Genomic DNA, 14,371 nt, shown 5'->3' with positions numbered 1-14,371 from the left:
ACTGCCAACAATCAGAGGAAAACCCATGAGCTGATCAGATACCCTACAACCTTCCCCCCTAAGTTTGACATTAAAAACCCTTCCCTTAAAGTCATCAAGGAGTTTGGGGCTTTTGAGCTTGTTCTTGCTTGGCTCCCTGCAATACATACTGAAATTTTTTTTCACCACAACCAGGTGTCCTTAGATTGGCTTTGCTACGTGTTGGGCGAGCCAAACCAAGTTTGGTTTGGAAACAATTTTTTTTTTTAAGCATTATTTCTCTTTTTCTATCTCGATGTATAATAAAAGGCTAAAGAGTGAAACTTAAACAAAGAAACACCCACTAGGTGACTTCCCTGGTCCCCTCTCTCCTCCTCTTGGTGTCTGGGTATGGGCAAGAGCTGAAGTGACTGCCTTGCTTTTTTCATGGAAGGCACTCCCTGAATTCTGTGGAGTCATGTCAGCTCTGGATAACACAGCTACCCAGGGAGAAATCATTACTATAATTAAGCCATTGGGGAACTCCTTAAAAATTTTAGATGTTATAAATTTGCAGATGTGTCAAGAAATTAGATCTATGCTCTGAACCTCAGAAGTCCTATGCACCCCTCCCTCACCTACCAGACTAAACCTCAGGCTTTATCAGACATGCAAAAATTGGGGTCCTTGAATAACTCACTGCAATATTCAGAACATTGTTAGTTCCTAATAAAAGTTTCCCAAGAGTTACTTTGATTTATCTCACTAATGATCAAATAACCTGCCTCAATAAAGGTTCAGTTCAGTTCAGTTGCTCAGTCGTGTCCGACTTTGCAACCCCATGAACCACAGCACACCAGGCCTCCCTGTCCATCCCCAACTCCCAAGTCCACCCAAACCATGTCCATTGATGCCATCCAACCATCTCATCCTCTGTTGTCCCCTTCTCCTCTTGCCCTCAATCTCTCCCAGCATCAGAGTCTTTTCCAATGAGTCAACTCTTCACATTAGGTGGCCGAAGTATTGGAGTTTCAGCTTCAACATCAGTCCTTCCAATGAATACCCAGGACTGATCTCTTTTAGGATGGACTGGTTGGATCTCCTTGCAGTCCAAGGGACTCTCAAGAGTCTTCTCCAACACCACAGCTCAAAAGCATCAATTCTTCAGTGCTCAGCTTTCTTCACAGTCCAACTCTCACATCCATACATGACCACTGGAAAAACCATAGCTTTGACTAGACAGACCTTTGTTGGCAAAGTAATGTCTCTACTTTTTAATATGCTGTCTAGGTTGGTCATAACTTTTCTTCCAAGGAGTAAGCATCTTTTAATTTCATGGCTGCAATCACCATCTGCAATGATTTTGGAGCCCAGGAAAATAAAGTGTGACACTGTTTCCACTGTTTCCCCATCTATTTGCCATGAAGTGATGGGACTAGAAGCCATGATCTTAATTTTCTGAATGTTGAGCTTTAAGCCAACTTTTTCACTCTCCTCTTTCACTTTCATCAAGAGACTCTTTAGTTCTTCTTCACTTTCTGCCATAAGGGAGGTATCATCTGCATATCTGAGGTTACTGATATTTCTCCCGGAAATCTTGATTCCAGCTTGTGCTTCCTCCAGCCCAGCGTTTCTCATGATGTACTCTGCATATAAGTTAAATAAGCAGGGTGACAATATACAGCCCTGATGTACTCCTTTTCCTATTTGGAACCAGTCAATAAAGGTGGTTTATATTAAAATAGAAATGAGGCTACACTGAGGACTTAGAATCAGTGATAAAACACTATACAAGTGTTTTATCTTTTCCAAATAGTGTATTTCACCAACACTGAGGAAGTTATCATAAACAGAAGTATTTGGGCATATGCAAACTCTTTTTAAAAATCATGAATAAAATATGAGTGTAAAGTGTCTTCCTGGCAGAATTCTGACTGGTAAGAGTTTCTTGGCATAGTTTGTAGTTTGTAGCAGAAATGATAATTAAATATTTAGTTTATTTGGGAATTGTTCCCCAGACTGTTATTATAGAATCACTTGTTTCCTACTATAAAAATTTTATACTTCAGGAAGTGTTTAGTGTATCTAAGACATATGATAAAGTTAATGCCTCCCAACTCTCTAACAACAAGCCTCATCACCTTTAATGTTGAGTTCACTTCATGTATCCTTGTGAGGAATAATTGTGGGCAATAATTGTTCATTAATACAAACAAAGAGATTGCAAGCTTCCCATTAAAAAAAATAATAAACTCTGATCAGAGAGTAAAACACTAATTAAAACTTGAGCAAAAGTCTGTTCTTTAACAGAATTTTAAAGGGAATAAATCTTACACTCAGCATTTCTCACCCTCCTTTCAGCATCTTTCTTCCTCACACATTCTATTCCATCCCCACCCTTTCCCCATGTGCCAGCTGCAGTGTAGGAACTCATTGCTTCTTGGCATGGTGCAAATACCTGCTGTGGTATTTTGGTGCCAACGTAGCATCATCTGGTGCCTTTCTAAGCTTCTGCCTTTTCCCCCATACTTCCCATATTTTAAAATGTGACTGCTGTACAGTTTCATCAGAAAACATGAACACAAGTAATTGATCTGCACAAAGTCAAAATTTTTAGCTTACGTGGGTAAAACCCTATGGGCGTCAAGATGAGTCATGGCTCATCATATGAAGCTTTGTTCAGTTTTACTTTGATCTACTCACTAAACAATTCATCCTCAACATACTAAGGCTACAGAGGTGAGTAGGAGTGGATTAGAGAGGAAAGCAAATCAGAAATGAGAGAGGGGTAGAGTGGAGCATATTTAGACTGAAAATAAGCATAATTTTTCTTCTACATAGATTTGTATTTAGTCACAATAATTATTTTCAAATTACATTAAAAAATACTTTTGTTTTTATATTCCCTGAAGGGGAACCTGAGAAATAGTGCATTGTTCTTAAATGTTAACAGAAATGTCTAGACTATGTGTATGTGTTTATTTCTCTTTATTTTAATTAAATGACAAGCTTACTTGTAATTACTGTTACTGCCTTTCTCCCATTATTAATGTAATAATTAACATTTATAATTAATGATTATATCTATTTTTACTTAGCTGTCTTTGACACTATTTGAAAGTGAATCAACATCCCTGGAAAAATGAAAACAGATTCACAGGCTGATGTAGAAATACACACAACACTTCTAGCTGTCCCAAGATGATCACTGATATCTTTTGTGGTGAGATTTCAGGCATGGAATTGGCTCTGGCCAATATAAATTTTGGCAAGATATATTTTAAGTTTTCCTAATCAAACTGTCTTACATTTATGGTGCCAAATATTTTCTCAACTCACATCAGTAGTTACTAAAAATTTTGTTCCATGCCCTGTGATCATGTTAGGAGATCCATAATATGAAAAATCAGTGTAACACATGAGTTTTTCATGAAGTTAATTTGATTTATTCTCAAAGACTGTCTTTTATTATAATGGTATTCCTTTTCTTCTTTTTAATACTGAAGTAAATTCTTCTGTTTATGAAACAATGGTCACAGTAGATGATAATTGTTTTAATGTGAGCTTCATGTTTTTAATTTTACATATTAAAAATATGGCACACCTATGTTTCTTTACTCATTTTCCACTAGACAAAGACAGATTTTACTTGTATTGGAATTCAAAAGTCTGAGACCTACATATTCTACATATTCTAGTCTCTGCTTCCATTATTGTTTTCTAGGAGGTGTCTGATTCAAACTAGCGCTAGGAAAGAAAAGCATAGCATGTCAGAGATGCTTTTCAAGTTGTAAACTAACTTCTCAGTTGTAAACTACCGGATACTAATACTTTTCTTCAAATGGAAAGGTGTTTCTGAATTGAAAAGAGTAGTGTTTCTGAATAAATTTAGAAAGGATTTTCTTGATCTACACGAAAGAGTTTTAAGATCCTCTCATTCTTTTAAGCTCTTCACTATGACTTCAAAGTAATCATTTTCAGATTAATAAACCAAAGTCTGCCTTGGAGTTATAGTTTTTCATTTATTAGGAATTCTGAGGTTATCTAGAACCCAGCTGGAGAACATGATTGAAGAAGGAAAAGCTGACAAAGTGAGGCAGTGCTTAGTTATTTCAATATGTGCAATTAACCGTTTATACACACTTCTTAAAGGCAGAGCGCTGGAATGGTGGTATCTGCAAGGAAAAAAATACGTAATTAAGTACCCTTCAGTTTATCTTCAGTAAAATTTCACCGTTGTATAAAATTTATTGTTATTTTTAATTACCTGTTGCCTCTCCACTTTGCCCTCCCCCCTTTTAGAATCTTTAGTTTGATGTTCTGATCGTTTTTTAAATGATCTCACTGGAAAAAAAAATCATTTTATCCTTTTTTTTTTTAATGTGGTTGTGACTTGAGCTCTCACTTCAAACAGTACTTTGGAAAATTTTGTAAAAGCACCCTCACGGCACTCTAAGGATTGAACTTTAGTATAAATGTCAATACCAACCTACTAATATAAGTTTTCAAAACTACTTTTTGTATAACCGCAAACTCACTTTGTGGTGTTTTATGAACAAAGAGTTCAAATATTCCTGCATCTGTCCAATTCATAAATCTTTTTCGTCGCCTGTTTCCCTGTTCCCTGCCTATCCTCCCGCCCCCGCCGCCCCCTCTCGCCCCCTCTGCTGGCAGCTTTAGTTTTTCTTGTCTTTAATTCTTCCCCTCGCCTCTGTAGCCTCTAGTTTAATTTCCTTTATTGACCATTTATGGAATGAATGAACTCCCCGACCGGGTTCCAGGAGCCTGGCTGCCCTCTGCCCCATGCTGTGCGGCTTTATCTCCTGGGACTCGGGTCGCTGCACACCAGCCAGCGGAGGACGGGCGGAGGAAGCTGCTGCATCGACCGCGGTCCAAGCAGGGTTGGCCCGGCGCCTGGTGGCAGACGGGAGGCGAGCCCCTTCGTTGGGGCTCGGAGGAGAGATACCCCAGCTCAAGAACCTAGCAGGGGAGCTGCGATCCGCGTAGAAGGCAGCTTTTCCCAGCGGGCGCGGCCGTCACCTGGGAGTAGCGCGGAGACCCATCTCGCCCAAGGGGAGCCCGGGGGGCGGCTGGGCTGGTACGCGGGGCACAGCCGAGGCGGCGCTGCGGGCCCGGAGATCCCACAAGACCTGGGGACACCCTGGACGGAGGCGTGGCCCCGACACCCTGCGCGGTTCTGCAAGATCGAGGCGGGAAGCCGCTGTGTATCTCAGTCTTCGCCACCCCAGCTTCTCTCGACTCGAATTCAGCCTCCAAGTTGCAGGCACCGGAGAGTATCTGCCCCCGAGGGTGGTGGGGTATTCTCAGTTGCTTGAGAGGCACCGGGGACTGATCCAACCAGCCCGGAGAGAACTGGTAGGTACCTCAAAACTCCGCAGGGCGCGGGCCGCCGTCGGGGCTCAGAAGTCAATGTGTGCTGTGCTGCATTCCTCGATGCACCCCGGAGGCCTCTGAGCTTATCTCACACTCGAACTGCTCACCCGCCAGGTGTCCTAGGCCTTATCCCCAGCATTCTTTGGAGCACCTTCTGTGCAGAAGACTTTTAACTCAGTTTCACAAGAAGTCTTCTCCCTCCCATAAAGGTTGGGGCGAACTGCAGGTGCTAGCCTTGCACACTGCTGACTGGTGGTCTCGGCAGAGAGGTGCCCCCGGGAGAGAACAATGGCAGAACCGGGATCTGGGCTGCCTTCTGGTCTTGCAGCCCCCACGTTCCTGCCGTGGCTAACAGGACTAGTAGCTGGAATGGTCTTCCTGAGCTTCTTGCAGAAACTCCTGTACCCTTACTTCTGGAGTGACCTCTGGTACCTGCTGAAGGTGGTTCGCTGTGGACTTTGGACAGGGAAGCACAGACAGAAAGGGGAGCTAGTCACTGTCCTGGATAAATTCCTGATCCAGGCCAAGAAGCGGCCGCAGAAACCTTTCATCATCTACGACGGAGACATCTACACCTATGAGGATGTGGACAGGAGAAGTAATAAAGTGGCCCATGTCTTCCTGAACCATTCCCTGCTGAAAAGGGGTGATACTGTGGCTTTGCTGATGAGCAACGAACCGGATTTTATTCACGTGTGGTTTGGCCTGGCCAAGCTGGGCTGCGTGGTGGCCTTCCTCAACTCCAACATTCGATCGGTCTCCCTCCTGCATTGCATCCGCAGCTGTGAGCCCAGGGTCCTCGTGGTGGGTGCAGGTAAAGTGTGGGAAATGAGCTGCTTGAGCAGAATGGCAGCCCTGCCTCCTGTCCCACCCCCACCCGCCTCATTTTTTTGTTAGAACCAATTAGCAACTAGTATCCTGGGTATGTCATGAAGTATGGATGTTAAGGGTACAAGTGGTTTAATTTCCCCTTCTCTCACTTCAATCACTGTTGTAGATGACTAATTATCAGGACAGCTTCTGAAGAGCTTTACTGAAATCTCAGACTTTTCTGAAATCTTATTATTTTAGCAAAGGGACAGGATGAGTCTAAGGGGCACATTTTACTGTTCTTGCTACTTTCAGTGAGTACAAGAACACAGAGAGAGCTTGGTAAATTCTAAATTTTTTCGGATCTGACAAAATTATCTGATGTGAAGGAAGACAATCCTATTTCATTGTTGAATACCTTCTGCCTCTAATAGTAGCACTATGGAGGTTGACTGCCTTTGCAGAAGAAACATGTTTAATTAGAAGTGCATGAATTCTTGTCTTTACGTCTGCTCTTATTCTGCACTGCCTGCAAGCTAGGATTTGCCTGGCAAAGTTGGACTCCCACCTCCCAGCCAGTGGCAAGCTCTTGGCAGACTCTCAGTCTCTTTCTCCCCCATCTCCTTACCCCACCGGTGCATCATTCATTTTTCTTTCAGTAAGTGCTGGCCTTCTTCCCCTCCCCTTGGATTTAGGCTTTGGATATGTGTACTGACAGTGAACTATAAAGAAAAGGTTTTGGTTGAGTGCCTGACTAATGAAGAACCTAGGATGATAAGTTGCATAACAGGGGAAGCGAAGTATGAAAATTGATAACTTATTTGGTATAATCTAAGTGGTCTATGCATATGTTTCTTTCATGAGGGTAGGAAGGTAGAGGATCATGGCAAAGACCTTAGTGAAAATATTTAAGTATTTTAGGTTAATAGATACATTCTGACACCTCATATGGACTTCTCAGATGACACTAGTGATAAAGAACCGGCCTGCAAGTGCAGGAGACATAAGAGATGTGGTTTCGGTCCCTAGATCAGAAAGATCCCCTGCAGGAGGGCATGGCAACTCACTGCAGTATTCTTGCCTAGAGAACCCCATGGACAGAAGAGCCTGGTGGGCTATAGTCATATAGAATCTTTAGATTCACAGAGAAATATGGGGAGGGGGGATCTACATTTATATACCAGTGATTTATAAAGTATAATACTTTGTGTGTACCCTTTCTTATATAATAATTGTATAGCACATGAAAATGAGTTAGCCAATATATAGTAAAAAAAAAAAAAAAGGTTATTTATTCAAGGCTTTCACTTTTGCTTGTTTCATTTGTCCTTCCAGCTCAATTTGTGACTAGATGAAGAAGCAAAATGTTTGTTCTTTTTAAAGGCATTTTATTTTAAATATAGCAGTGTGTACATGTCAATCCAGACTCCCAAATGTGTCTTATTACTCTTAAGGACTGATTTTACCTTAAATTGCTGGAGTGGAGAAACCAGAAATCCTCTGTTTTTTCTTTTTTAATTCGACAGTCATATCCTCCGAGATTGAAATTCAGCTCTTCACCTTGGAAAATTTCTTTGAACTGTAGCAATAAGCAGAATAAAGGAGTCACACTAGGTTCCGTAACATGGTGAAGCAGTGTTTACCTCTCGTGCCATGGGCAGTGACAATATGAATACAGCAGGGAAAACTATCACAGTTCATCTTTGGATATATTCTGACATTTTAGTTGCTTATTCTAATTTAGATTGCAGTTTCTGGAGCCAATCTAAACCTTAAATTGTGCAAAGAGATTAATAAAGCCATAAATTCTCTTTAGAAGAGCAAACTAGAAGGGTCACAATATCTCTGAAAAGATTTCTGTGGCTATGATGTTGAAGTCAACCTGAGAAACATCCCATATCCTGTCTCCTGAGGGACTCCTCCTGAAGTGTGTAGGGCTGTTTAACTCTCAGAGTTTTCAGACTTTGGTGTTGACTGAGCTGTTGCCCAATTAGGACCAATTAATTTTGCAGTTTTACTTGTGCCAGCTTTTGCTTTGCCAATAACTAATAGCATTGTTTCCTTGTTTTTGTTTTTACCATTACCAGACAAGTTTTGTATATGAAAGCCACCTTGGCATGCTGGAATTTTAAGCCAAACATGTTTAATTACTTTGCTCAGTAAGTAGGTACCTGGAGAATTCAACCTTAAGTCCTAGTAACAGTTCTTTATAGTGCACCTCCAAAATATGTAAATAGCATATGTTTCTTTCAAAGATGGGACAGTTCCCTTTTAATTAACTGCTAGTTTTGTTTTGTTTTATAAGACAGCATGGTTTCCATCACAGTCACTTTTCTGTATTTGAAGCTCTTACCCTGAAAACTGTATTCTTGGCATCCTGAGTCTAATCCATGAGCAATATATACATACAATTTTTAGAACTTTACATTTCAGAGTTCTTAAATTCTCACTGGATGTTTCTAATGGAGATGTACTATTAAATCCTTATATCTCCAGCAAGAGTGTATTAAAGTGGAAAGAGCAGACAGTGGTTTAGATAAGCTGGACAGCCCCAGGTCTCATTTCTGATCTGCCACTTCTTAATTGTGTGATTGAAAAACAAGGTCCTCAGCTGCTTTGAGTGATACTTCGCTTTGCTGTGAATTGGTGATAATACCATCTCCTTCACAATGTAATTCAGAGGATTAAATGGCAAAGTTTTGGTGAAATGACTAGCTGAGTCAGTAGTGCATACAAAGTAAATCCTTGGTGAATCAAAATAATTGCTATTATCATTGTAAAGTCATTGGAGGCTTTTACTAAGGAATTTCACTTGAATTTTGATGCCACTTTCTAATTTGGTATTAGCTACAAAAAAGACTAGTAACTCGTCTGTTTGGTCCAGGACGTTTAACACTTTGCTATGTTTTAGCAAAATTCATAAGTTATGTAAAACCAGTGTCAAACAAGTTTTATAGGCAGGCCAGATAATGTCCATGGTGGTCCGTGGTGATAGATGACATTACAATCATGACAGTTGCCTGATAGTTCTGTCTCCAGAATAAGAATAAACCGTATTCTTGCTCTAGTGGTTGCTAACAAAGATGTCGATGTTTCCATTTACTCAAGGCTGACTATGTAAAAGGTGCACCCAGTACCTTTTGAAAGGCAAGTGCACAGCTATAGTTTAGAAACTGAGAGGGAAAGAAGTTCACCTAGGGTCTAGGGTGACACAGCTTAGTAGGTGCAGAACAGACTCAAAACCTGATCTCTGATCTATGACTCTGCTGTATGATACATTATAGCCCAGTGGTTTCTGGGGCTGTTAATCCCCTTTTGCTATAACCATGAAAAAATTGCATTCCAGTTATATAAATATAGTAAAATTCAAAGCTGCCAGTGTTAAGACATCAGGTTTTTCATGCTCCTATCACTAGAAAAAATGTAAATGCTTATAAAACTATTAGTCCTTTTTCTCATTCTGAAGACTCAAAAATAGTTGCAAAGAAGTATTACTGTATTTGTGTAGTTTGATTTAGAGGATGTACCCAGTGGCATCCCAACTTTCTTTGGAAAATTTCAGCACTTATTGAATATTAAATCATCTTAGATCAAACCTAGTCCTTCCCCGCCAATATTTCAACTCTGATTTTGCCAACAATACCTGCAGCCAATATTATCATCTACCTATATAGGCTTTCCTCTTTACTCAGAACAAACATGAAATGTTGAGGTATTTGTATGTAGTATTTAAAAGTTTATATAACTATATCCTTTGACATATTTAGCAATAATAAATGTCTTCCTTTTTAAAGCACTATGTAAGTAATAAGGTGTTTTTAGACACATTGCCTTTTGTCATCTTCACCACAGCCATAGTCTGGTTCTTAAGAGGAGGGAAGCATGGATTGGAGTGGGCAAGTACTTTGCTCAAGCTCGTGCATTTAGGAGAGGCAGTGTGGGAACGGGAGCCTGGATTTTCTGATGTTGAGCACACCTTTGTCTTTGTCCTCATTTCTGCTCTTGCCCATTTCCTCATCTCCATCTTTTCCCTTTCTCTTCCCTTCCCTCCAGGCCCCTCCGTCTGCCCTGCTGCTTTCCCGCAGTTCTCTCTGTCAGCTTCCATCTGGTCACCTACTTGGTTTCAGTATTTTCCCCACCAATCCTCTTGCCTCCGGCACTGTGTGCCATGGCTCTCTCAGTGACTTAGTGGAATGGCAAAGATGTGTTTGCCAGATCACGTAGAGGTACTTGTGCAACTTGGAGGACATGGCCAAGAGCTCAGATGTAAGCTCTTTGAGCTGAGGAAGTTTGTTCTGTTTGCTGTTAAATTCTTGGAACTTAGTGTAAAAGAGATGCTCAATAAGTAATTACTGCCTGGATGAATGAATAGGTGATTGACCTAAGGAAAAACTGTAAGGTACACAAGGGGCATTCAGTAACTCTTTACTTACTTGCCTGTTTTTGCCCAGGAATTGTCCCTGTGCTGTTCTTCTGATAGTTGATTTTGGCAGTAGATATATCAGTGAGTTACTGGTTATGTTATTTTATATCAGTGTTGCTAAATGTTAGAATCATGACTCCCTGAAAGTCAAAAGCATTTTAAGCTTTGTAGTCTTTAGTTTCTAGACTTAGTATCCCCAAAATTTCAGATTTACTTGCATTTTTGTATTTTCTGGGCTCAGCAGTAAAGAATCTGCCTGCAGTGTAGCAGACGTAGGAGATATGCATTCGATCCCTGGGTTGGGAAGATTCCCTGGAGAACCCACTCTGGTATTCTTGCCAGGAAAATCCCATGGACAGAGGAGCCTGGTGGGCTACGGTTCATGGGGTTGCAAAGAGTCGGACACGGCTGAAGCGACTGAGCATGCATGCATTCATGCATGCGTGTACTTTGCACTCTCTCCTTTCTCAGTGTATCACATATTAAATCATTATAATCATAAGTAAATAACTGAAAAGTATATATTAATATTACCCTGGCCCTTTTTACTTTAGATTCAATAGTATGTTGTGTCTCAGCCTTCTGGGAAGGGTTTTGTTTCTTTTCACAAGAAATTCGCTCTTATGTCGGTTCTCTAAACTTACAATAATGCGTGCAGTGTTGTCCTGTCTGTTTTCATGATCTGTCGCATTCACCCTCTGCAGGGGCAAATGTTCCAGTTAACAATCAAACCATTGTAATTCTCCAAATGACTTTCAGCCGTAAAGACATCTGCTTTTTAAAGACCAAGGGGAATAGCTAGAGGAAAAAATAAAAACCCTTTAAGTTCTATAGAAAGGAAGATGTATTCAGATAGGTATGTGGCTCATGTGAACCTGTATTATTTTATCCATGTACTATGCTAGTTTTGACATATCTATTTTCATTTTCAAGGCATTTTTATACTTTTATGTAGAGTAGAATGAATGGCCGTTTTGCCTTTTTTTTTTTTTTCTCCCATTTTAGACTCAGCTAGGTCAAGGAATACCTCCATTCCAAAAAAAAAAAAAAAATATATATATATATATATATATATGACTAATTTTGATTGTTCATGATTTACTAGTTGGAAAAGGTAGTATTCTAAGGATGATGATTTTCTTCACTGATCATGAGGATACCGACCCTGGAGTTCTTATATACAGTTTATGTTGAACACATGTTTGCTATAAGGGAATGAAACTTGAATACTGACAGGAGCAAAAACAATTTAAAGAGGGACTGTGCCTCCTCAGAGAAGTCGCAAGGCCAAACTGGAAAAACACACATCTGAGTAATAATTATTTATTGGAAATAGAGTGTGTTGAAATAACAACAAATGAAGTATTCTACATTTTACTTTCTTGAACAATTTTGCCTATAATAAATATACTGTCTATGCCCTAAAAGATGTGGGGACAGCTGAAAATGAAACCCAGAAACCCATTTACAAACTTGTGTGTACCCATTCAGAGCAGTTAATAAAATTGCTTCAGGGAGGAATATGTTATCATGAATGAAATAATTATGTACTTCCTAAGGCTATTATTATCAGTAAACTATTATTTGTAAAAATAACTGACACATTGTTGATGATGAGATTAGTGTCTGGCCTGATAAGAACTATTGTTATCTACATCATGATATATATTGCTTTAGGATTGCTTACTTAAGCATCAGTTTCCTTAGGCACCATAACCTGCCCAGGTGTTTTGTGAGAAACCCATTAAGCTGTTGTTAAGCACCAAATTGGTAGTTAAGAGCATGCGATGAGATCTACAATTTCAATTTGGTTTCTGTGTAAATATTGCTTTGCAGTATGGAAACCTCACGTTAACCCTGTATAGTTGAATTTCATATTAGTTTTAGTAATGCATAGAAGTTTATTTTTTAATATAAATTTATTTATTTTAATTGGAGGCTAATTACTTTACAATATTGTATTTGTTTTGCCATACATTGACATGAATCCACCACGGGTGCACATGTGTTCCCCATCATGAAGCCCCCTCCCAGCTCCCTCTCCATCCCATTCCTCTGGGTCATCAGAGTGCCCCAGCCCCGAGCATCCTGTATCATGCATCGAATCTGGACTGGCGATTCATTTCACATATGATAGTATACATGTTTCAATGCCATTCTCCCAAATCATCCCACCCTCTCCCTCTCCCCCAGAGTCCAAAAGACTGTTCTATACATCTGTGTCTCTTTTGCTGTCTTGCGTACAGGGTTATCATTACCATCTTTCTAAATTCCATATATATGCATTAGTATACTGTATTGGTGTTTTTCTTTCTGGCTTTCTTCACTCTGTATAATAGAGTCCAGTTTCATCCACCTCATTAGAACTGATTCAAATGTATTCTTTTTAATGGCTGAGTAGAAGGCACTGGCAACCCACTCCAGTACTCTTGCCTGGAAAATCCCATGGACAGAGAAGCCTGGTAGGCTGCAGTCCATGGAGTTGCGAAGAGTTGGACACGACTGAGTGACTTCACTTTCACTTTTCACTTTCATGCATTAGAGAAGGAAATGGCAACCCACTCCAGTGTTCTTGCCTGGAGGCTCCCAGGGATGGGGGAGCCTGGTGGGCTGCCGTCTCTGGGGTCACACAGAGTCGAACATGACTGATGCGACTTAGCAGCAACAGCAGCAGCAATACTCCATTGTGTATATGTACCACAGCTTTCTTATCCATTCATCTGCTGATGGACATCTAGGTTGCTTCCATGTCCTGGCTATTATAAACAGTGCTGCGATGAACATTGGGGTACACGTGTGTCTTCCAGTTCTGATTTCCTTGGTGTATATGCCCAGCAGTGCGATTGCTGGGTCGTATGGCAGTTATATTTCCAGTTTTTTAAGGAGTCTCCACACTGTTCTCCATAGTGGCTGTACTAGTTTGCATTCCCACCAACAGTGTAAGAGGGTTCCCTCTTCTCCACACCCTCTCCAGCATTTATTGCTTGTAGACTTTAGGGCGCAGCCATTCTGACTGGCGTGAAATGATACCTCATTGTGGTTTTGATTTGAATTTTTCTGATAATGAGTGATGTTGAGCATGTTTTCATGTGTTTGTTAGCCATCTGTATGTCTTCTTCGGAGAAATGTCTGTTTAGGTCTTTGGCCCATTTTTTGATTGGGTCACTTATTTTTCTAGAATTGAGCTGCAGGAGTTGCTTTTGTATTTTTGAGATTAGTTGTTTGTCAGTTGCTTCATTTGCTATTATTTTCTCCCATTCTGAAGGCTGTCTTTTCACCTTGCTTATAGCTTCTTTTGCTGTGCAGAAGCTTTTAATTTTAATTAGGTCCCATTTGTTTGTTTTTGCTTTTATTTCCAGTATTCTGGGACATGGGTCATAGAGGATCCTTCTGTGATTTATGTCAGAGAGTGTTTTGCCTATGTTCTCCTCTAGGGGTTTTATAGTTTCTGCTCTTACATTTAGATCTTTAATCCATTTTGAGTTTATTTTTGTGTATGGTGTTAGAAAGTGTTCTAGTTTCATTCTTTTACAAGTGGTTGACCAGTTTTCCCAGCACCACTTGTTAAGGAAATTGTCTTTTCTCTATTGTATATTCTTGCCTCCTTTGTCAAGGTGTCCATAGGTGTGTGGGTTTATCTCTGGGCTTTCTATTTTGTTCCATTGATCTATATTTCTGTCTTTGTGCCAGTACTATACTGTCTTGAAGACTGTGGCTTTGTACTAGAGCCTGAAGCCAGGCAGGTTGATTCCTCCAGTTCCATTCTTCTTTCTCAAGATTGCTTTG

At 40.3% G+C, this 14,371-nt stretch overlaps 1 protein-coding gene across 1 annotated transcript in view; it reads left to right on the top strand.

Moving 5' to 3' along the window:
* Positions 1-5,540: 5,540 nt before the first annotated feature.
* SLC27A6 (solute carrier family 27 member 6) overlaps positions 5,541-14,371 on the top strand; it is a 70,545-nt gene continuing 61,714 nt past the window's right edge. Inside the window, exon 1 of the mRNA XM_068980012.1 lies at positions 5,541-6,166. Within this exon, the coding sequence (XP_068836113.1) occupies positions 5,641-6,166 (526 nt within the window). The 5' untranslated portion in view covers positions 5,541-5,640. The remainder of the gene's footprint in view (positions 6,167-14,371) is intronic.

The sequence above is a fragment of the Capricornis sumatraensis genome, chromosome 9, assembly GCF_032405125.1.
Source record: "Capricornis sumatraensis isolate serow.1 chromosome 9, serow.2, whole genome shotgun sequence".
NCBI lineage: Eukaryota > Metazoa > Chordata > Mammalia > Artiodactyla > Bovidae > Capricornis > Capricornis sumatraensis.
This window is presented reverse-complemented; position numbering and strand designations above follow the sequence as displayed.